Source organism: Phocoena sinus, chromosome 7, assembly GCF_008692025.1.
Source record: "Phocoena sinus isolate mPhoSin1 chromosome 7, mPhoSin1.pri, whole genome shotgun sequence".
Lineage (NCBI taxonomy): Eukaryota > Metazoa > Chordata > Mammalia > Artiodactyla > Phocoenidae > Phocoena > Phocoena sinus.
In genome coordinates, this window is record NC_045769.1 from 34,143,659 (window position 1) to 34,168,497 (window position 24,839).

Sequence of the window (24,839 nt, forward strand, 5' to 3'; positions counted from 1 at the left end):
AGTCACATACACTTACATCTTTGAATTTGGGCAAGTTACTTATCTGCCTCCATTTCCTTATCTCTGAATCGGGTATAAGAGTACCTTCCTCATAATGGTACCTTTACATGTAATGGTTCATGTATCATTTTTTTTTTTTTACAGTGCTTGGCACTGTATGTAGATATTCAGTACATATTAGCCATTTTTATAAGTCATTTCCTTTTCCACTACATCACGATCCACTGACTCACTGTTTTCAAAATGATGTGAAAGAGAACTGAATACTTTTTAAGAAAAGAACTATAGTTTACTTTTTAAAATCAAGGGATAGTTTCCAGATAGGTTTATGATATAGGGGTATATTTAGAGAAAATATGATTTCAGGTTGGTCTATAGTAACTTTGGTGTTCCATTAGAACTTTTAATGTGTTCCATTAGAACCTAAAATGCTGATGGAATCTATACCTAGTTTAAATTTATTACTTAGTTTCCAAACAATGACTAGTATTGGCAGACTTAAGATTCATAGCTATAGCAAGAAATGTTAGAAGCTGTTTCACAATATTAAAATTTGATGCAGAACATAAAGAACCAAACACGTAATTTGTGTGTGTGGGGATTTGAGTTGGCATTATGTTAGCCCCTTATTTTTTAAGTTGATTTATGCTATGTGAACTGGAATCCCTTTTCTCCAAATTTCAGCCTTTCAGAACTTAGGTTGTCATTGACTTACTTTGGGCATTTTGACTGTCAAAGAAGCAAAAGGTATGGTAACAACCTCACTGAGAACTGATTTTAGTTTTCATGTGATTAGATGGGAAGAGTACTATCAATCTTAGACATTTTCATGAAAAACATGGGTTAAATGCAGTATTGCTGGATCCATTCTAAAGGTATTTCCAAAGAATATGACTGACTTGTAAAATCCTTTTATAATTCTTTACTGAGACTAGGTAAGGTATGAGTTGAAAAACTAGGAAGGAAGGTAGAGAGTGGTGATTTTTGAGCTGGTGTAAAAGAAGGCTTGCTTTGATGTAGTGTGAGGTTGAGCCTTTTTCGCCGGCACTCAGAAGAATGCTGTGAGGATTTTAATAACTTTGTGGAATTAAACCCACCACATACTCTAACTGTATTAGGGATGTAGATATTTCTGGTAGAGTTTTTTTTAAACATATTTTTTCTTTTAACTTTTCATAAATGACCAATTAATTCAGTCATCAGTTATAAGGAAGTAGATTTCTTAAGGATATCAGTCCTTAAGAAAATGCGCGGTAACCACAAATAAGATAGCAACCAATTATTACGTGGTCCTTTTTAGCATTACATTTATTTTCCTATCCCCATTTCCCGTTCGTCTATAGATGTAATGGTGCCATCTTTACATTCTGTCTTGATGTTTGCCAGCATCACACAAGTGACAGAAGAGCTGAACATAGGTGAATTAATTGATCCACGTGAATAGAGCAGAAATATTCAAATCAGAGATGTATTGAGTACTTTTGGGGGCTCTTGTAGACTTACTCTTTTATTGTACAGTTCATACAGTTTGGTTTTGAAGAAAAATGTACAGTTTTCTCAACTCCTATGAAAAAAAAGACTGGGTCAATGGGATCTGGGTGAATTTTCTTTCATTCTAAGGGTTCTTTTCTTCCGCAACCTAAATTTTTGTTGAGCTAAATTCTTAACTAAAATTGGAGCAATTGCCCAAGCAAACATCTAACAAAGATGATTATAGCAACTCTTAAAATAGTGATAAAGTAGAACAATCCAGCTGTACTTTAGTAGGGAAATGGATAAACTATGGTTTATTCATGCAATGGAATACTGTCCCTTGGTAAAAATGAATAAACTAGATTTTTGTATATAACATGGATACATATTTCAAGTACATAATATTGAGTAAAAAAAGCAAGTTGCTGGGCTTCCCTGGTGGCGCAGTGGTTGAGAGTCCACCTGCCGATGCAGGGGACACAGGTTCGTGCCCCAGTCTGGGAAGATCCCACATGCCGCGGAGCAGCTGGGCCCGTGAGCCATGGCCGCTGAGCCTGCGAGTCCGGAGCCTGTGCTCCGCAACGGGAGAGGCCACAACAGTGAGAGGCCCGCGTACCGCAAAAAAAAAAAAACCAAGTTGCCAAAGGATATATGAATACTGTATTATGCATTTATGTAGAGTTTTGAAACAATATAGCATATTACTGTTTATTGATATGTGTGTATCTAGTGAGAGTACATAAAAGTATAAGAATATACATGGAAATAAGACACATTAACTTTAGGAATAGTGGGTAACTCTGGAGAAGGAAGGTTTGGGTAGAGCTCCTTCAAATCTATGTATAACTTTTTTTTTAAAATTTATTTAATTTATTTATTTTTGGCTGCGTTGGGTCTTCGTTGCTGTGCGCAGGACTTCTCTAAGTTGCGGCGAGCGGGGGGCTACTCTTCACTGCAGTGCGTGGGCTTCTCATTGCGGTGGCTTCTCTTGTTGCAGAGCACGGGCTCTAGGCACGTGGGCTTCAGTAGTTGTGGCACGTGGGCTCAGTAGTTGTGGCTTGTGGGCTCCAGAGCGCAGGCTCAGTAGTTGTTGTGCACAAGCTTAGCTGCTCCGCGGCATGTGGGATCTTCCGGGACCAGGGCTCAAACCCTTATCCCCTGCCTTGGCAGGCAGATTCTTAACCACTGCACCACCAGAGAAGTCCCAAATCTACGTATAACTTTTTCTTCTATTTTAAAGGGAGCTTAAGCAAATATGAAAATATTTATTAAAACTCAATGATGGATTTGTACATTATTATTATTAATATTTTTACAGATTTGTGAATGGTTAAGATAGTTTGTGAAACTAGCACCTTAGAATTTTTATATATAATCGGGGCTCTCTCCCGATATGCTTTCTTTTTTTTTTACTTTGTAGCTTCTCTCCCCGCGGTGAAAAGAATGTGCCAATGCAGCTCCACTATGTAAAGCTTTTCTAAAGAGAGGAGACAGACTTTTCTGTTTGACTTGTGCTCCTGGGAAGATGCTTGCCTTAGGATGTGAGGAATGATCCTTCTTGAAAGGCTGCAGGGGAATTTAAATTCTAGAGACTCTTGGGAAGTGCAGGCATGTACTGATCACGAACTCTCAAAAGTATAGGGGAGTGCATTGTATCATAAAGCCCTGCAAGGAATTTGACGGAGTGACTCACATACAAAATTACTGCGGAGGGACTTCCCTGGTGGTCCAGCGTTAAGACTCTGCACTCCCAATGCAGGGGGCCCGGGTTTGATCTCTGGTCAGAAAACTAGATCCCGCATGCCGCAACTAAGACCCTGCACAGCCAAATAAATAAATATTTAAATATTAAAAAAAAAAACAAAATTACTGCAGATATCATGTAGTCATTAACACTTTTTTAAAGTTTTCATTGGTTAAATTTTATTACATTGTCGTAAACCTGAGTTTTATACTGTGAATGCAAGTGTCCTAGTTATTGCTCAAACAAAATAATGCTCTTTCTACAGGTATTGATTAGTAAACATGACGACAATGCGTTAAATGGTTGAGTAACAAATAGTGAATTTAATAGCTGATCTCTAATATGACTCACACATTTAAAAACAATATTTTCATTCCTAATCAAGAATACCTGTTATTAGCACTTTCAAAATACTCTAAGTGAAGCTTATATCTCCAGAGCAGTATATTTTGACATGTGTACTCCCTGTTCAGTTATGTGGCCCCTTGTTGACCTTAAGCACTGGATATTATTGATTGGTAAAATAAGCCAACATACTTTGAACTGTGTTTCTGTAATATTGCCTTTTTTTAAAAAGTAGCCATTTTAGTAAAAGAATAGTAGCAAAGTATTAAAGGAATAATTTATATCAGAAATTATATGCTATCAAGTAATAATAGGCATAAATGGTTGCAGTACCTGGGAATTTGAAATTCAGTTGCTGGTATTATAATATTTATCAGAATGTGTCATGGGAATTTAGTATTTACAGAAAATGCATTTTAAAGAGATAGGCAGTGGGTGCAAAAAGGAGCTAAATGGGTATTTGCTGGGTGTTTATTTTACCATGTTTATCCCCCTCTCCCATGAGTAATATCCATTTTAGAAGATTCTCAACAATCAGAAGAGTGTCGTTTTAGTAGGTTTCAGGGTGAAATTAGCAGGCCATAAAAAAAAATAATAAGTAAAAAGAGAAAGAGACTATGAAGCCTTAGTGTCCCTGATTGCCCAGAAACAGTCTCCGTGTACTAAGGAGAAAGGGACTTTTCTTTCCTAGGTTGTCTAACATCTGTGAAGTGACATGAAATAAAAGCATCTTCCTTGTTAGGAAGTACCATTAGCAAATTATGTATAAGAGTTTCTGTTATGAGAAGACACTTTCCTTTCATGTCAGACATTGACTTTTATAACAGGCATGGAAACCTTCTAATCATTTGGAAGTCCGTGGACTGGTGGAAACCTTCTAATCATTTGGAAGTCTGTGGACTGGAACTTAAGATCGAGGGTTGTCTTCCACTGAGGACTCACTTATGCGTAGCCAGCTTATACCTAGTGGTTACCATGGGTACAAGAATGTACCAATGAATAAGTCATGGTTTCTGACCTCCAGGAGTTTATAATATATTTTGAATCAATGACTTAAGTGCATTATCCCACTAGTAACAACATTATAAATAATAAGTACTCTCTAGGCCAGCCTACTGACTTTATTTAATGCATTAATTTACTGAACTCCTGAACTCTGGGTCAGGATTTAAGGGGTTGGTCAGCTCCCATAGTGTTATTAGGCAGTGCCTCCAGTGCAGCATTTCAGGCTGAGAGGGCTAGGATTTGAAGTGGCCTCCCCCTTTGATGGTGGTTGGTTTGTCAAGCCTTAGGTGCAAGGTGAGTGTTCCTCAGCCTTCGGTGGTGGTGGGTAAAGGCTAGAGTGGCAGGATATCCAGGAAGTAGCAGTTGTTGGTGTACAGATTAGTTGTAAATCAGGTGTTTGAGTCAAAAGTTGCCTTAATCCATGTGTAAATGTAGACTGAGCCTCTAAAAGCAAATATTTATTAAGCATTTACCATGTGTAAAATTCCATAGGGTCTTCAATTATTGTTTACTGCATTCACAGTATAAACTCTGGTTTACTACATTGTAATAAAACACAGCTAACTCAGACTTTAAAGAGAAAGTGTAAATGACTGCATGAAATCTGTAGTAATTTTATGTCAGATTCACTCTATGTCCAAATTCGTTTCAAGGCATTATGATACAGTTTGCTCCTTTATTATTATTTTTATTGTCTTCCTATCTTAATGTCTTGTCATTCTAAACAGTAATATCATTACTCTTATAACTATAATTATTGCTATTATTTCACTATTTTAATCAATACACTTATTTTAAACCAATAAATGAGACAGGAGACTAAGAGTAGAAGGGCCCAGCTTTGCTAGTGTTAAGTTAGCTTTCTTATGCCTCGAGGGCACTGTCTACTTAGAGCCATCATGCTAGACAGAAAGATAGAACATACTCCTATGTAAACTCCTTAAGGGTAGGAACTTGTTGATTTATATAGGCCTAGTCTGTCTACAGGTATTTATTGAGTACTTGTTGTATGTCAGGACTATATTAAGCAGCTGGGATATAATAGAGCATAAGATGTTTTTGGCTTCCGTGGAAGTTTTATATTAGTTCCATACCTGGAGTACAGTAGGTAAGAAAACTACATGTGGTTTTAGTTGTTGAAATTTAATTAAAGTTAATATACTAACTTTTACTAAATTATTAAGGCAAAAGGACTTTGTCCAGAGAATAAAGTTTACTAGATGTGAATACATAGAATGCTACATGATTTAATTTTCTTTTTGCATTTGGGATACTAGTCCATTAACACATTTCTGTTTCATATTTTAAAATTTTTATTTATATTCTGCCTTGTTCCTAAAAGGCAGTTTACAGAAATGTGTAAATGTGGCAAAATAAAATAAAGAGACAGAATGAATGGAACCAGGTGTGAGATTAGAAAAACATAGCACACATACTGTGAAGTCCTAGTCACTTACAGGTGCCATCATGTGGGACTCTTATCCTCCCGCCACAAAATCCATAATCCTGCCTGTATCAGTACCTGTTGTTTTGTTTCTTTTTAAAATGTAGACCCTTTCTCTTGTGAAAGACCAGTCCCACTGCATGCGTGTTCCGGACGCTACCCTCTTCCACTTTTGTCCAGGATTTTGGTTCTGCCCTCTGTCCTTGTCTCCCTTGCATCTAGGAACCATGTCATTGTCCTACAAACATGTTCAGCTGTCTTTCATCTTCCCCCACCCCCCAAAATTACACCCTTGATCTTCATGTTTCTCTCCAGCTGCTTCTCCATTTCTGTTTGCCATTTCAATATTTTTTTTTTTTTTTTTTTTTTTTTTATTTTGCGGTACGTGGGCCCCTCACTGTTGTGGCCTCTCCCGTTGCGGAGCACAGGCTCCAGACGCGCAGGCTCAGCGGCCATGGCTCCCGGGCCCAGCCGCTCCGCGACACGTGGGATCTTCCCGGACCGGGGCATGAACCCGTGTCCCCTGCATCGGCAGGCGGACTCCCAACTACTGCGCCACCAGGGAAGCCCCATTTCAATATTTTTTAAAAGCATCATTTACACCAACTTTATTTTCATGTCCTCACCTGCCATTTATAGTCAGCCTGCTGCAATCTGTTTTTCAGTCCCCAGCTGAGAGCCCAGCCGTGTTGACCCGTCATTCCTGCTGGAAACACTCTCTGCTTTGCTTCGTGTGCCCACATCAGACTCTTGTTTGTTCTACCTCTCAGGCCACTTCTCACCTCAGTCTTTGCTTGTTGCTCATCCTATCCAAGTAACTTAACAGCTTGATTCTGTGCCTTCCTTTTCTCTTAACACACACTCCAGTGATACTGTCAATTGCCTTGATTTCAGATATTATCCATATGCCTTCCCAAGTTTATATCAATAGTTGAGACCTTTTTTCTGAACTCCATGCTCACATATTCAGCTGCTCACTTGACATGTATTCTTGGATTTCTCACAGGCATCTTGAACTTATAAAAAAATCTTGTCTTACGAGAATCTTACCTTCCACTTCAGAATCCTACCCTCTCACTCTTCCTCATTTCAGTAAATGGTACCACTACACAGTTGTTCAAGGGAGAAATTAGAGGTCATTTTTGATACCTCCTTCTCCTTTATCCCCCACTTATGTCTAATACATCACTAAGTCCTAGTTGTTCTAGGACACAGCACCTCTCTCATTATTTACATCTTTCCACCAAATTGGTAGTCTTGTATGAAATTAAAGAGCCCAGGCTTCCTTCCTCCACTAAGATGAGCCAAGTGAGTATTTGCAGGGAGGATATTTCTTACAGAATTCATTTGGGCACTCTGTGTGAGTATGTTCACTATAAAATGGACTTAAAACTTTTAAAACAAGTGATGTAAATCATTGCCATTAAAAAGTTGAGGACCCCTACCGAAAATGATATTTGTTTTAGAATACAGTTCCCAGTCCCTTACTTGAAACCCTTGGGGCAAGGCATGTTTTGGAATTTGGAGTTTTTCTGATCTTTAGAATAAGGTGCATAAACCATATATTATATAACACTTCTCGTGGGACCTTTGGTACCACCCTACAATCATATTAATATTTCTGTGACAAATGAAGATGTACGCTAAAGGGGTAAAAACTAAATAGCATCACATTAGTTCATGTTGGTTTTGCTCTTGGATGAGTTCAGGTCAGATTAGATTTTGCCACCAAAGACTTAAATGAAAAAACTTTTTAGTTTTCAGAGTTTTTTGGAGTTTAGATTTCTGGTTACGGTATCCATGGACCCATAAGTAGTAGCTTTTCTTTCTAGCAATAACCTAGAACATCTAGACCAGATTTTTTTTTTAGGGCACTCCCAGATCATGGAATTAAAACCATATTCTCTGCATGTACAGGATAGCTTATTTCTCTGTTAAATGTAGCAGGAGGGTGTGTATCCACTGGGATCTAAAAGTGGAATCAACTCATTAAGAACCAAGCTTTTTGTTTTAACGGGTCATCTGAGAGTTTAATTACTTTACATTCCACTGTGAAGGAGATAATTTGAAGTGTAGAGTGGTATACTTTAAAATGAATGCATCTTTGTTCTGTGGCTCGTAGTACTTAACAGTTGGAGAGGATGCTACAGTCTAGTTTGCTCCTTTTACAGATGCCATTGATCTCTGGAAAGGCCATGTGAGGTACAAGAGGACCCCACATTTTTCTGACTCTGTAAAATATCACACAGCTTCTGTATCAGAGCTAGTTAATATAATAAAGGCTATGAGGGAAAGTTACTATAACAGAAGAAAAGAAGCAGAGTACAGGGATCCTGACCCCCAAAGCTCATCTGGGGAGAAATATCCCCAGAAGAAGCCCCATGATTAGGCAATTTTATAACAGTTAAAACTGTTAGCAGTGGAAGAACATAAGCAAGTTTAAATGCTTTTTGAATGGTTGAGGCAAGTCTTATAGATTTCTCAGAGAGGGGATTATAAAAATACTAGGAAAACAAATTTTTTGGTGTAGTTTTTCTCTTTGGATACATAATTGAGGAAGAATGTTAGATTAACTGGATTCAGTAAATGCTGCATATTTTAAGTATGTGAGGTAAAACTTTATAATATAAGCTTCCCACATTTAGGTGCAATATTCCTTTTTAGTTATGCTTCCTTACCAGTCATTTCCTTTTTTTCTCATTGCTGTATCTGAATTTCAGGCACACGTGTCTTCTTAGGAGAAGTCAAGTATATTAAACACCATTAAAACAAAATTCGATCTATAAATATCGATAAAGAAAGATGTGTGTGAAATAGTGTACTAGCTTTCTGTTGCTGCTTGTAGCATTGCTGTAAACTCAGTGCCTAAAATAACACACATTTATTATCTTGGAGTTCTTTAGGTTAAAAATCGGACACAAGTCTCGCTGGGTTAAAATCAAGATGTCAGCAGGGCTGTGTTATTTTCTGGAGGCTCTAGGAGAGAATTTGTTTCCTTGCCTCTTCCAGCTTCTAGAGGCCACCTACATTCTTTGGCTTATGGCTGCCGCCTCCCATCTTCAAAGCCAGCAATTTAGCAGCTCTCTGACACGGCTTGTTATCATCACCTCTCTTTCTCAAGCTCTCCTCTGCCTCTCTCTTCCACTTTATTTATTTCTTTATTTTATACAGCAGGTTCTTATTAGTCATCAGTTTTATACACAGCAGTGTATACATGTCAGTCCCAATCTCCCAATTCATCACACCACCACCACCACCACCCCCGACACTTCACGTCTTGATGTCCATACGTTTGTTTCTCTACATCTGTGTCTCTATTTCTGCCCTGCAAACCAGTTCATCTGTACCATTTTTCTAGGTTCCACATATGTGCATTAATATACAATATTTGTTTTTATCTTTCTGACTTAACTTCACTCTGTATGACAGTCTCTAGATCCATCCACGTCTCAACAAATGACCCAATTTCGTTCCTTTTTATGGCTGAGTAATATTCCATTGTATATATGTACCACATCTTCTTTATCCATTCATCTGTGGATGGGCATTTAGGTTGCTTCCATGACCTGCTATTGTAAATAGTGCTGTGATGAACATTGGGGTGCATGTGTCTTTTTGAATTATGGTTTTCTCTGGGTATATGCCCAGTAGTGGGATTGCTGGATCATCTGGTAATTCTATTTTTAGTTTTGTAGGGAATCTCCATACTGTTCTCCATAGTGGCTGTATCAATTTACATTCCCACCAACATTGCAAGAAGGTTCCGTTTTCTCCACACCCTCTCCAGCATTTGTTGTTTGTAGATTTTCTGATGATGCCCATTCTAACTGGTGTGAGGTGATACCTCATTGTAGTTTTGATTTGCATTTCTCTAATAATTAGTGATGTTGAGCAGCTTTTCATGTGCTTCTTGGCCATCTGTATGTCTTCTTTAGAGAAATGGCTATTTAGGTCTTCTGCCCATTTTTGGATTGGGTAGTTTGTTTTTTTAATATTGAGCTGCATGAGCTGTGTATATATTTTGGAGATTAATCCTCTGTCTGTTGATTCATTTGCAAATATTTTCTCCCATACTGAGGGTTGTCTTTTCATCTTCTTTGTAGTTTCCTTTGCTGTACAAAAGCTTTTAAGTTTCATTAGGTCCCATTTGCTTATTTTTGTTTTTATTTCCATTATTCTAGGAGGTGCATCAAAAAAGATCTTGCTGTGATTTATGTCAAAGACTGTTCTTCCTATGTTTTCCTCTAAGAGTTTTATAGTGTCTGTTCTTACACTTAGGTCTCGAATCCATTTTGAGTTTAGTTTTGTGTATGGTGTTAGGGAGTGTTCTAATTTCATTCTTTTATATGTAGCTGTCCAATTTTCCCAGCACCACTTATTGAAGAGACTGTCTTTTCTCCATTGTATATCCTTGCCTCCTTTGTCATAGATTAGTTGACCATAGGTGCGTGGGTTTATCTCTGGGCTTTCTGTCTTGTTCCATTGATCTATGTTTCTGTTTTTGTGCCAGCACCATATTGTCTAGATTATTGTAGCTTTGTAGTATAGTCTGAAGTCAGGGAGTCTGATTCCTCCAGCTCCGTTTTTTTCCCTCAAGACTGCTTTGGCTATTCGGGGTCTTTTGTGTCTCCATACAGATTTTGAGATGATTTGTTCTAGTTCCGTAGAAACTGCCATTGGTAATTTGATAGTGATTGCATTGAATCTGTAGATTGCTTTGGGCAGTATAGTCATTTTCACAATATTGATTCTTCCAATCCAAGAACATGGTATATCTCTCCATCTGTTGGTATCATCTTTAATTTCTTTCATTAATGTCTTATAGTTTTCTGCATACAGATCTTTTGTCTCCCTAGGTAGGTTTAGTCCTAGGTATTTTATTCTTTTTGTTGCAGTGGTAAATGGCAGTGTTTCCTTAATTTCTCCTTCAGATTTTTCATCATTAGTGTATAGGAATGCACGAGATTTCTGTGCATTAATTTTGTATCCTGCAGCTTTACTGAATTCATTGATTAGCTCTAGTAGTTTTCTGGTGGCATTTTTAGTATTCTCTATGTATAGTATCATGTCATCTGCAAACAGTGACAGTTTTACTTCTTCTTTTCCAATTTGTATCCTTTTATTTCTTTTTCTTCTCTGATTGCCGTGGCTAGGACTTCCAAAACTATGTTGAATAATATTGGCGAGAGTGGACATCCTTGGCTTGTTCCTGATCTTAGGGGAAATGCTCTCAGTTTTTCACCATTGAGAATGATGTTTGCTGTGGGTTTGTCATATATGGCCTCTATTATGTTGAGGTAGGTTCCCTCTATGCCCACTTTCTGGAGAGTTTTTTTCATAAATGGGTGTTGAATTTTGTCAAAAGCTTTTTTGCATCTATTGAAATGATCATATGGTTTTTCTTCTTGAGTTTGTTAATATGGTGTATCACATTGATTTCTTTGCATGTATTGAAGAATTCTTGCATCCCTGGGATAAATCCCACTTGATCGTGGTGTATGATCCTTTTAACGTGTTGTTGGATTCTGTTTGCTAGTATTTTGTTGAGGATTTTTGCATCTATATTCATCAGTGATATTGGTCTGTAATTTTCTTTTTTTTGTAGTATCTTTGTCTGGTTTTGGTATCGGGGTGATGGTGGCCTCATACAATGAGTTTGGGAGTGTTCCTTCCTCCGCAATTTTTTGGAGAAGTTTGAGAAGGACGGGTATTAGCTCTTCTTTAAATGTTTGATAGAATTCACCTGTGAAGCCATCTGGTCCTGGACTTCTGTTTGTTGGAAGATTTTTAATCACAGTTTCAATTTCGTTACTTGTGATTGGTCTGTTCATATTTTCTATTTCTTCCTGGTTCAGTCTTGGAAGGTTATACCTTTCTAAGAATTTGTCTGTTTCTTCCAGGTTGTCCATTTTATTGGCATAGAGTTGCTTGTAGTAGTCTCTTAGAATGCTTTGTATTTCTACGGTGTCTGTTGTAACTTCTCTTTTTTCATTTCTAATTTTATTGATTTGAGTCCTCTCCCTCTTTTTCTTGATGAGTCTGGCCAGTGGTTTATCAATTTTGTTTATCTTCTCAAAGAACCAGCTTTTAGTTTTATTGATCTTTGCTACTGTTTTCTTTGTTTTTATTTCATTTATTTCTGCTCTGATCTTTATGATTTCTTTCCTTCTGCTAACTTTGGGTTTTGTTTGTTCTTCTTTCTCTGGTTCCTTCAGGTGTAAGGTTAGATTGTTTATTTGAGATTTTTCCTGTTTCTTGAAGTAGGCTTGTATAGCTGTAAACTTCCCTCTTAGAACTGCTTTTGCTGCATCCCATAGGTTTTGGATCATCGTGTTTTCATTGTCATTTGTCTCTAGGTATGTTCTGATTTCCTCTTTGATTTCTTCAGTGACCTCTTGGTTATTTAGTAACGTATTGTTTACCCTCCATGTGTTTGTGTTTTTTACTTTTTTTTTCTGTAATTTATTTCTAATCTCATAGCACTGTGGTCAGAAAAGATGCTTGCTATGATTTCAGTTTCCTTAAATTTACTGAGGCTTGATTTGTGACCCAAGTTGTGATCTATCCTGGAGAATATTCCGTGCGCACTTGAGAATAAAGTGTAATCTGCTGTTTTTGGATGGAATGTCCTATAAATATCAATTAAATCTATCTGGTCTGTTGTGTCATTTAAAGCTTGTGTTTCCTTATTAATTTTCTGTTTGGATGATCTGTCCATTGGTGTAAGTGAGGTGTTAAAGTCCCCATTATTATTGTGTTAATGTCCAGTTCCTCTTTTATAGCTGTTAGCAGTTGCCTTATGTATTGAGGTGCTCCTATGTTGGGTGCATATATATTTATAATTGTTATATTTTCTTCTTGGATTGATCCCTTGATCATTATGTAGTGTCCTTCCTTGTCTTGTAACATTCTTTATTTTAAAGTCCATGTTATCTGATATGAGTATTGCTACTCCAGCTCTCTTTTTTTTTTTTTTTTTTTATTTTTTTTTTTTTTTTGGGTACGCGGGCCTCTCACTGTTGTGGCCTCTCCCGTTGCGGAGCACAGGCTCCAGACTCGCAGGCTTAGCGGCCATGGCTCACGGGCGAAGCCGCTCCGCGGCAAGTGGGATCTTCCTGGACCCGGGCACGAACCCGTGTCCCCTGCATCGGCAGGCGGACTCTCAACCACTGCGCCACCAGGGAAGCCCTCCAGCTCTCTTTTGATTTGCATTTGCATGGAATATCTTCTTCCATCCCCTCACTTTCAGTCTGAATGTGTCCCTAGGTGTGAAGTGGGTCTCTTCTAGACAGCATATATATGGGTCTTGTTTTTGTATCCATTCAGCAAGCCTGTGTCTTTTGGTTGGAGCATTTAATCCATTCACATTTAAGGTAATTATCGATATGTATGTTCCTATAACCATTTTCTTAATTGCCCTGGGTTTTTTTTGTAGATCCTTTTCTTCTCTTGTGTTTGTCACTTAGAGAAGTTCCTTTAGCATTGTTGTAGAGCTAGTTTGGTGGTGCTGAATTCTCTTAACTTTTGCTTGTCTGTAAAGCTTTTGATTTCTCCATTGAATCTGAATGAGATCCTTGCTGGGTAGAGTAATCTTGGTAGTAGTTTCTTCCCTTTCATCACTTTAAGTGTATCATGCCACTTCCTTCTAGCTTGTAGAGTTTCTGCTGTGAAATCAGCTGTGAACCTTATAGGAGTTCCCTTGCATGTTATTTGTTGTTTTTCCCTGGCTGCTTTCAATAATTTTTCTTTGTCTTTAATTTTTGTCAGTTTGATTACTATGTGTCTCAGTGTGTTTCTCCTGGGTTTATCCTGTGTGGGACTTTCTGTGCTTCCTGGACTTGGATGGCTATTTCCTTTCCCATGTTAGGGAAGTTTTTGACTATAATCTCTTCAGATATTTTCTCTGGTCCTTTCTTTCTCTCTTGTCCTTCTGCGACCCCTATAATGCAAATGTTGTTGCGTTTAATGTTGTCCCAGAGGTCTCTTAGGTTGTCTTCATTACTTTTCATTGTTTTTTCTTTATTCTGTTCCGCAGCAGTGAATTCCACCATTCTGTCTTCCAGGTCACTTATCCGTTCTTCTGCCTCAGTTACTCTGCTATTGAATCCTTCTAGCATAGTTTTCATTTCAATTATTGTATTGTTCATCTATGTTTGTTCTTTAATTCTTCTAGGTCTTTGTTAAACATTTCTTGCATCTTCTTTTTTTTTTTTTTTTTCTGTATGCGGGCCTCTCACTTTTGTGGCCTCTCTCATTGCGGAGCACAGGCTCCGGACACGCAGGCTCAGCAGCCATGGCTCACGGGCCTAGTTGCTCCGCGGCATGTGGGATCTTCCTGGACCGGGGCACGATCCTGCGTCCCCTGCATCAGTAGGCGGACTCTCAACCACTGCGCCACCAGAGAAGCCCCCTTCTTGCATCTTCTTGATCTTTGCCTCCATTCTTTTTCCGGGGTCCTGGATCACCTTCACCATCATTATTCTGAATTCTTTTTCTGGAAGGTTGCCTATCTCCACTTCATTTAGTTGTTTTTCTGGGGTTTTATCTTTTTCCTTCATCTGGTACATAGCCCTCTGCCTTTTCATCTTGTCTGTCTTTCTGTGAATGTGGTTTTTGTTCCACAGGCTGCAGGGTTGTAGTTCTTCTTGCTTCTGCTGTCTGCCCTGTGGTGGATGTGGCTATCTAAGAGGCTTGTTGTCTCTTCCACTTTTAAGGACTCTGTGATTATGCTGAGTCCATCTGGATAACTAGGATAATCTCCCCAACTTAAAACAAGCTGATTAGCAGCTTTACTTCCCCTTTGCCATGTAGCCTAACATATTCACAGGTTCTGGGCATTAGGACATGGGTATCTTGGGAATCATTATCCTTCCTACAGTATACAGTAAGTAACAAAGTTGCAAGACAGTTTGTAGAGTTTTAATTCCATTTGGATTTGAAAAAATGAATGTTGGTTAGACATCATGTGGCATAAGGAGTAATCCACTTTAAGAAAACACTGTATTCAAGAATATGACACCAAAAGAGAAGAAAGGTCAGCTACTTTATTCATTTTACCAATTCTCAACAGTTTTGATTGACAGGCAGTAGGACACAATTTGGTTTACGAACAGTGAATCAGTTGCATGAAGTGTGCTTGTGCACTCCCACACCCTCCCAGAGCAGTTCTCTGGTTTCCCCCCGGGCATTGTTTAACTTTTATCAAGGGACCAGTTACTCCCTGATCTCTCATAGATGAGCATAGATTAGACCTGGCCTCAGAACTTTTCTGTATGCTGTGAACTGTACATTTAACTAAAAGTTTATTACTATCACACACAAAGCATAGTACCACTTAGTATCCATATTTATTAAATGAATAGCATTTATTAAATCTGTTCAGATATATCTTTCATTTACATGTACCCTTCATCCAACTTTGAATGAGTCAAAATCTTTCTAAAATAAGCATTAGGTAGAGAGTAATTTCCTCCAGATATACAGATGGGAAACTGTAAGAATTCACAGGCAACCTGGAGTAAACAGATGGTCTTACATCACTCTTGCCGGTGTGGGCTCTTTTCAAAGCACAGTGACGATGCCATACCCTTTTGCAGAAAAATAATGAATTTGGCCCCAGTATTTTTATCATTCACACATCTAAAACCCCGTTGCTCTTATTTTCATGAGTTTTGGTGCCCTTAAAAATGTGAATTTCTTAGTTGAAATGCATTGAGCGTTTCTGTCTGCCTGTCAGTATTTCTAGCTCTTACTTTATTAAACATTGAGTTTCTGAAATGATAGGTCATGATATTTGTACTGTTATTTTCATATAGCTCTTTTTTATTAAATGGTAGATTTAAAAAACAGATATTTTAAATTCGAACTTCTTTCTTCCAGCCCTTTGGATTATGGTTTTGAATTGAGGTTGATTTGGGGGAAACATTGCTAGTTCCAATACATGGAAAACTTTGTTTTAATGATGGAATTCTGTGTGTGTGCATTACTGGAAAATGGAATTAAAACTGTTTGAATCTGATACATTACTGGAGAGATTGCAGAAATTCTTTTTTTTAATTTTAATTTATTTTATTTATTTATTTTTGGCTGCGTTGGATCTTCGCTGCTGCACGCGGGCTTTCTCTAGTTGCGGTGAGAGGGGATTCCTCTTCATTGCAGTGCACAGGCTTTCCGTTATGGTGGCATCTCTTGTTGCGGAGCACAGGCTCTAGGCACGTGGGCTTCAATAGTTGTGGCTCGTGGGCTCTAGAGCACAGGCTCAGTAGTTGTGGTGCATGGGCTTAGTTGCTCTGTGGCATGGGGGATCTTCCGGGACCAGGGCTTGAACCCGTGTCCCCTTGCACTGGCAGGCAGATTCTTAACCACTACGCCACCAGGGAAGCCCCAAGAAATTCTTGTTTACTTAATTGGTATTTAAGTGTTCATGTGTCCCAGCAGCATTTAAAAAGTAGCCTTAATTTGTGTGTAATGAATACTTAACACATTGAGTTTTCAGATTGAACTTATTTATAATAAAAAACAAATGAAAAAAATCTGTTGCCTGACAAAGTACAGCTAGGTTGTGGGTAGTCTTTTCTCACTTTGACATTACATTTGACGATCAACAGGCATTTTTATAAGCTCAGTGGGCAGGCTCAGTCTAGAGATTTGACTTTGGCAGGCAGGATATGAAATAGTTTAAATAGTTTTGCTGTATATTTATTGCCCAGTGAATGTGCACTTGTTGGAGAGCTGCCTTTTTTCTTCTTTTTTAAAAATCTGACAGATAAAATAGCAAACTGCTCTTTCACTGCTCTTTGTGCTTACCTGTGTTTTGCCGTTTAGGGTTTTATATACCTTTTGCAAGGAGGGAATGATTTGGTGATGGAGTGCTCCCACTGACCGATGGACTCAAAGAAGAAAAGGTAAAACCATTTTTTCCTTTTCCCCTACCCTTCTAGGAAAACACAACAGACAGTTCCACTTATGTGTAGCTTCTCTTCAGTTTAATTTTCTTGTTGATGGCTATTAAGTAGGAATAGTGACATTTGTGTTGACTGGTAAAGAGAGAAACATAATTGCAAGAAAGCTTGTTAGTGGTACACTTTGTTGCTAGTTCCTTTCTTATGCTTATAAAAGGCGCAAAATGTCTTCACCATTTTAAAGCTTTTGAGGCCATTTTTTTTTGTCACGCATAATTTCAAGTTTTCAAAAGTAGCCTTATTAATTGTAATTCTATCCTTAGAGAACTCGGCGCCATGAATGATATTTTGAAAGGAGGGTTAGGTTTGTGGCTTTCCTTTCATAAAAACATGGTTATGCCTAATTACAGTTCAGAGGAATATTATTTAACAAAAGTAGAGAAGATCCTAGGTATTATAAAATAAAACCAAAAAAAGTTTCTGTGCCTCATTAAAATATTGGCATCACTGTTCTAGAAAAAAGAATATGAAAATAAATGCCCCATTAATGGCGACACAAAGGAAAATATTATATAAAGGGAAACCCAGAATATGTTAATGTGGCCTTTTCTTGGAAAGGGAGGCAGTCATTGTTACACAGCTGTGTGTTTTATGTTCTTTGAACTAGGATTATCAGATGGATAGAATTCTTTGGCTAGAACATGAGTAAAGCATGAAGGATTTTCCTGGTACCTGTTATAAATTTAGTTCTTAAAAATTTAAATAAGAATTCTAGAGCTTAAACTTGGTATAAAGGGAAATGTGGATCCCTATTCCTTCTGTCTTTCTCATCAAATACTTTTTCTTTAAATACCAAATTAAAAACTAAAAATTTAAAATAAGACTCCAACTTGGGACATGTTATAACTTTAACATCTAAACAAGGAGTTAATGTACTGAGAAGTAAGAATCTTGAAATTTTAAATCAGAAAACTTCAAAAAATAGCCCAGGTTTTGTTTGCTTCTTAGATAGAGACAAGTAATTTGTGGGTTTATCCTCAAATCATTTATATAAATAGTAATTTTACTTCTGCTCCTGTGTCATAACCATGCCATAAAATAGGTGCCGAACTGTCTGACTCAGTCACCCATGTACTGGTAAAAGGTATAAATCTCATGACAGTATGAAGGACAAAAGATACAGTTATGACCTGGAGGAACAAGCTATTTTTAAGCTATTTTTCTTGATATTTGTAGCTCAACGGAAGCTGAAGGATCCAAAGAAAGAGGCCTGGTCCATGTGTGGCAGGCAGGCTCCCGTTCTGTAACACCAGAGAGATTGCCAGGCTGGGGAGGAAAGACTGTTCTTCATGCGGCCCTTGGAGTGAAACATGGAGTTCTTCTGACTGAAGGTATTGAAAAGAACGGCTTAGCCAACACTAACTGAGACTCTGACCAGTGTCGGAGCATATAGGAGCCGCTGAGAGTTACTGGATACGAGGGATTCTGAGTGAACTTTGCTGGAACTTATGCTTTTTTTGTTTTCAAAATATGTTCTTACTCCCTTCATCAGAAATCAGATGAGTTCTTATATTTAAGATGTACCATAACTAGAATAAAAGGGAGAATTACAGTCTAAAAATTTTAGTAGTGATAAGTACATGAAAAATGAGATTTTTTAAAAGATTACATATTCAGAGACCCTTTTACTATACCTTTGTTCATTAAATGTATCAGAATAATAATGCTAATAATAGCTAATGTTTATTAAACAATTATATGTGCCAGGCACCGCACTAAGCACTTTGTATGCATTATCTCACTGAGTCCTCACAACCACCTTATGCGGTAGCTGCTGTTATTATCCCCACTTCACAGATGAGGAAGCTGAAGGTCAGGGAGGTTAAATTGTTTTCCCAAGTACACACGACTACTTAAAGGGTCAGAGTTAGGATGGGAACCCAGAGAGTCTAATTTCAAAATTTGCTTTTTAAATCTCTTGGCTGTACTGTCTCAGTACCGTTTTTCTCAGGCATAAATAGCAGCTCATAAGAACATATAATAAAATCTACAAATCTATATCAGAAACATAGGCTGTAATTTATAGAGAGCTGCCTTTAATTTTGATGGCACTTTACCTACTAAGTCATGGCAAATTTGATTTGGGTCAGGACTGCCATCAGCTTCACTAATTTATAAATTTCTACTCTGTAAGTATTAAGTATTTAACAATGCTTTGGTATTTTCCTTGTAGGAACTAAGGGAAGACAGATTCTAGGAAACAAAGCTTAAATCTGACCATGGTGGTTTTTTGGGGCAAACATGGATTTCTTTCTAATTTCTTTATTATTATGTCACTTTTATTATAATAATACATAATACTATTATTATTATTGTATTAGGCCAGAATTTGGAGGAAGCCTTATTTTTCAAATGTGAACTATATCCAGTACCTGTGGGCTTCCAAATCTATAGTTCTCAAACATATATAAATAGAATTCTGTTACTGTCGTTTTATTAGCCCCTCAGTAAGATATTTAGGAATCCTTCATGAGCATATCTTTAAACATATAGAATCAAACCTAAAAGCCTGGGAAGACTGAGGGAAAACTTAAAAAAAAAATGTAAATAACCTATGTTCATGTTTAAGCAATGTTCTGGTTTAAGTGTCAAAGTAACAAAAAATCTCGGCTCACACAAATGTGTAGCTTGAAATGGCACAAAGATCTCTGGTACTTTCTTTTCTAAGTGAGGAAATGGTACTGATTGAATACTAGAAATTTTCAAGCTTTGTCTCTATTCAGTTTAACCATTAGCTCATAATTCAATGAGGACACCTCATTGACTCACTATTTTTGAGGTATTCCAGGTTAAAAAAATGATGTCTAAATATTCACTTCTCTGCAATTTGCTCTGGAGAGACTGTTATTCTAATGGAATATAATACCAATTGAAAGTGTTGGTGAACTGTTGCAAGTGTGTTATGTCACTTGGGAAGAAAAGTTTAAAAGATCTTAACCAGTGAGCTTATTTTCTCACTACTCTATCCAAATTAGAAATTCCCTAATAAAAACTGATCTTCCTCTAGCCACTATTGTGTTTTTCCTTACATAGATGTTGTAGTGAGTTTGAGTGTATAAATGTATCTGCCATGTGTAATAGGCCAAAGATAAAGTATGCCTTTTTTTCATCAGCAGCTCAATTGCTGCTGGAGGAAAAATAGTACCTATTTTCATTAATTAAAAAAAAAAAGGGTGACCCTCTGGTCACATAGGAAAGAAAGGATGGTGGGCTTTGTTTAATATTTTTCAAAACCCATGGCCAAGTCTTTGTTCCATTTGAGTTTTTTAGCTAGCATAAATCATTTGCCCATACCCCCAAATTTCCCCAATACCTGCAGTAAAACTATGACTTGGTAGCACACGTGAACACAAATAGGTTATCATCATTCATGTACCCAACTCACTGGTGCCTTCCCTTTTAATTCTAAAGCTAGCCAGTCATGGCTTCATTTGTTTTTTTTGTTTTGTTGTGATTTGCTTTTTAAACAAATGACACCTCAGGAAGGCTATCTCGTACACAATATATATTATAAATAACATTTAAAAATTATACATAGTATGGTACACAACGTCATGTTAACATTGGTGCCCTCAGTCCAAGCTGGAGGTATAAAGCTAATTTCATAGTTTTGGCCAAAGTGAATCTCTAATATTTTTATGTCATTGCATAATTTTTTGCTGCTCTGACTTAATTCAGTAGTAGTGAATGTTGTAGATATTAGCAAATGTGTCTGTTTTATCTTCTGCTTATTTTATCTGATCATGTCATGGTCATTATTTTGTCTTTGAACTCTTGGAATCTGCTTCTGTAATAGCCTGCAATGATAGCCATTAGTAACGGATCGATGCTAGGAGTTTGTAGGATAAGGCTGAAGGAGAGGAGCAATACCCTTCATTTAATTTGTAGAAATTGTCACTATATTTCAGAATGTTAAAAGATGTTATTTGTTAAAAGATTCCTAAGTGTGGAATGCTATCTGCTTCAACCAAATTTCTACAACTGTGCTTTTGAAAATTAAAAAAAGAAAAAAAAATTCTATTTTGTTAAACCTAGAGGGGACTAAAAGTTAGCTGATAAAATTTCTATTGAATTCACTAACACCCTCCCTTTTTTTTTTTTTTCAAACCTTCAGATGGTGAGGTCTACAGCTTTGGGACTCTCCCCTGGAGAAGTGAACCAGCAGAGATTTGTCCGAGTAGCCCCATTCTAGAAGAGGTGCTGGTTGGGCAGTATGTTGTTACTGTGGCAACAGGGAGTTTCCACAACGGAGCAGTGACAGAAAGTGGCGTAGTGTACATGTGGGGGGAGAACTCTGCTGGCCAGTGTGCGGTAGCTAACCAGCAGTATGTTCCGGAACCAAATCCTGTCAGCATTTCTGATTCCGAGACCAGTCCTTTGTTAGCGGTCAGGGTCTTGCAGCTGGCATGTGGCGAGGAGCACACTCTGGCATTGTCCCTAAGCAGGGAGATTTGGGCATGGGGTACCGGTTGTCAGTTGGGTCTCATTACCACTACCTTCCCCGTGACAAAGCCACAAAAGGTGGAACATCTTGCTGGGCGAGTAGTGCTACAAGTTGCCTGTGGTGCGTTCCACAGCTTAGCCCTGGTGCAGTGCCTCCCTTCCCAGGATCTGAAGCCAGTGCCAGAAAGATGTAACCAGTGCAGCCAGCTGTTAATTACAATGACTGACAAAGAAGACCATGTGATTATATCAGACAGCCATTGCTGTCCATTAGGCGTGACACTGTCAGAATCCCAGTCAGAAAACCAGGCCAGCACTGCCATCAGCCCCTCCACTGAAACCCTTGATGGCAAGGGAGAAGTGTTTGAGAACACCTTCGTACAAAATGAGCTGCCTGCTGCTACCGAACTGAATGTTGGAAATGTTCAGACCACAAGTGTTGAGACCATTTCCTCCCCACAAGATGTCATGGGAACACCTGAAATTTCTTCTGCAAGAAGTATACCATCGTACCCTGACACTCAGGCAGTAAATGAATACGTGCAGAAACTGTCAGATCATTCAGTAAGAGAGAACTCAGAGAATGGTGAAAAGCCAGTGCCATCTCAGGTACCTGCTACATTTTATAATATAAAGTTGAACCATATGAGTTTTCTTGAGAAACTTTAAAATACCTAAGGGTTGGTACCATTTTTTTGTTTTTTGAGTTTGACTATTAATCTGTCTTATCATGCAAGCCTAGATAAGGAAAACCCTGGATTAATTCAAAATTACTCTTCATGTTCAAATTCTGGCCTTTATTTATGATGTTGAAAGATGTTATTCTGGGATTCTTTTGTAAGTAGAAAAATCCCATTTTTTTTCCCCAAGTACTTTTTCCCCCATGGCTAAGGTGGGCCCCTGAAGTGTTTAATCTAACATGACTATATATTCACAAAGAATTCTCTTATCTGTATTTGTAGCACTCTTCAGATACTGTTGAGAAAAATCCTTTCCTTCTTTATCAGAGAAGTTTGCTGTGTGGCGGATCCCTCCCTCGCTTATAGGCAGACTTGAAACTGACTGGCATTACATACTGTTCGAATTCTTTTCAGTTATACCAGTGGTCCTCACTGGGCATCACTGGGTGGAGGGTTTTATATTCTCTTCATCTGGTTTAAACTACTTTCACTTTGAAAACTTGTAGTAAGTGGAGAAAAGCTATTTACCAGGGGCATGTAGTAAGCTGTGTCTCCCTACTTAAAACAAATTGTTCTAAAGGATACTTGTTTTTTTACTCTTAGTGGAAGCCTTTTGCTTTTGCTTTTCCAGAACTCTAAGAAAACAAATCTAAACAAAAACATATAATCCTAGGGACTTCCTTGGTGGTCCAGTGGTTAAGACTCAAAAAAAAAAAAAAAAAACTAATCATAAAAGAGCTGCCTTGTGGCATTGCTTTCAGGTTTTTGAAACCACATAGCCTCTGGATTCTTCATCACTGTTGTTTACTGGTTCAGAATGGGAACGTGGCTTAGAGGTGTTTTTAGAAACAGTTTTTATTTCACAGTCTACTCACCGAAACTTGTAGATGTTTGATTTTTTTTTTTTTAAAGTTTTTATTAAGAAGCTGTTTGGAGAAAGAAAAATCTAAACAAAGCGAAAGTAATAATTGAACAGGACTCGTACATGCTTATAAAAAAGTTAGATTTTGACTTTCCAAAAGTCATTTCTCTGATTTATTAAAGTTGTAGTTAAAAGTTTATTTACTGTTTATTTGAATAATAGATTATCATCATTGAAATTGCACTTTCCTTTGGACCTGTTTGGTTAAACATTTAAAGTTTTGGTTACCTATGCTAGTTTTGGCAGTGTGTGTTTAGCTAAGTGTAATTCCATCTTTGTAAATAGTGTCTCAATCATACAGCTAACCATTAGGAATTTATGTGGCTTAGGACAAGTTTTCTTCTTCTGGCCAGATGTAATTGAAAGAATATCTCACGTTTGTGAAATAAACTAAAGTATTTGGCAATGAAGCATATATTTCATTATTGCATTTTGCTGTTGGTTGATTGGAACCCCTGAAATTATGTCTTCCATCAAAATTGCTGGGCATGTGTTTTTGTTTTATTTATTTACTTATTTTATGAATTGTTAAATATAATTAAGTAGAGGAGCCTGTTAGAACAATAGTTTAAAGTTTATAGAAGGTAGAGTTTTTTTGACTTTCCTCCACCTAATGGTAAGAACTCTCTAAATTAGTCACCCCTAAATACCATCACTGCTTCTGTTATAAGCTTTTGTAAATAGATGGTGGAAATAGTGACACCAGTTTTTCTGAACAAGTTATCATGAGAACTGTGTCACCAAGGAAGTAATAGGCTTTGTATTTATCTTTTTTTATATGGTATATTTGTTTATTTTGTTGGATATTTTAATTAAAGACTCACATTTTGTTGAATTTAGTATTGAACAGAATGTATTGAGTGCCTACTACATGTCAGGCACTGTGCAGGGAACAGGAATTATTTCCTTTAAGAAAAATCAGAGGTCAGTGTTAAAAAATATTTTTGGTTTGGTTTGCAATTCAGGACAAATTAAGATATACACACACCCCCTTCCACCCCTTGGGATCTTTGGGTAGCATAGGAAACAAAATTTTCATTGTGACCTATGCTCATGAGCTGAAAGCTTTTTCGTGTGTTAAGTAGGTATATCTAGTGACTTTCTTTTTTAGTAAACAGTGGTGCTGGACAGCTCAGAGTAAGTTTTAACTGATTTTTCACTAAGATATCAGAAAGCTTTAGTTGGCTTTCTAATACAGCTGTGAATAACACTAAGAACCTTGGATCCAAATGTTTAATGATTAACCTACCACATTGCTCGATGGTAGTGAGAGCAAAGGTAATCTTTCAGTTTACCTTGCCCCTGGGTCATGGAAAATAACTCTTGATGAGACAGTAGAAGGACAGACATTTCAGAACATGGTTTGGGGGTGGATAGTTTAGAGGTGTAACTTATTTTCTGCCTGTGTATGCCATATATAAATTTGTGTTCATAAAACATTTTAGGAAAAGCCTTTTCTTCTTAAAATGTAATTTTTTCTCATTATTTCTTGTGTATTTTCTTGTGTATTTGTGTAATTTTTCCTAGTAGTGATCAATAATAAAACTTGCATTTTTTCAACCTTCTATCCAGGGCTATTACCTCATATTGAAGGCGATGTTTTCCATACCTTCCCTCCCCTCTCCCTTCTGCTGTGTTTATTTTATAAAAGCAGCTGGGACCTATTTTTAAATACCATGATAAAACACCACTCAAACAAAAGGAAGTACTTTTGATAAGGAGCTGTATTTTAAGTACTCATTTCCATCTAATGTGTTAAATCTGTGATCAAGAAGGGATACCTTTAGGTTGGAGATGAAGAGACCTCTTGTTGTTTTAGATT

General features: G+C 37.5%; 1 protein-coding gene across 6 annotated transcripts in view; it reads left to right on the forward strand.

Annotated features, from left to right (window-relative positions):
- Positions 1–24,839, forward strand: part of ALS2 (alsin Rho guanine nucleotide exchange factor ALS2) — an 87,375-nt gene that overhangs the window by 1,054 nt on the left and 61,482 nt on the right. For 5 of the 6 annotated variants that reach the window (XM_032637747.1, XM_032637745.1, XM_032637744.1 and 2 more), the window contains exons 2-4: positions 16,836–16,915; positions 18,149–18,303; positions 21,087–22,024. In XM_032637747.1, the coding sequence (XP_032493638.1) occupies positions 16,896–16,915; positions 18,149–18,303; positions 21,087–22,024 (1,113 nt within the window). In that variant the 5' untranslated portion in view covers positions 16,836–16,895. Of the gene's footprint in view, positions 1–16,835; positions 16,916–18,148; positions 18,304–21,086; positions 24,562–24,839 lie in introns of those variants that run through there. The other variant, XM_032637749.1, reaches the window with a different exon arrangement.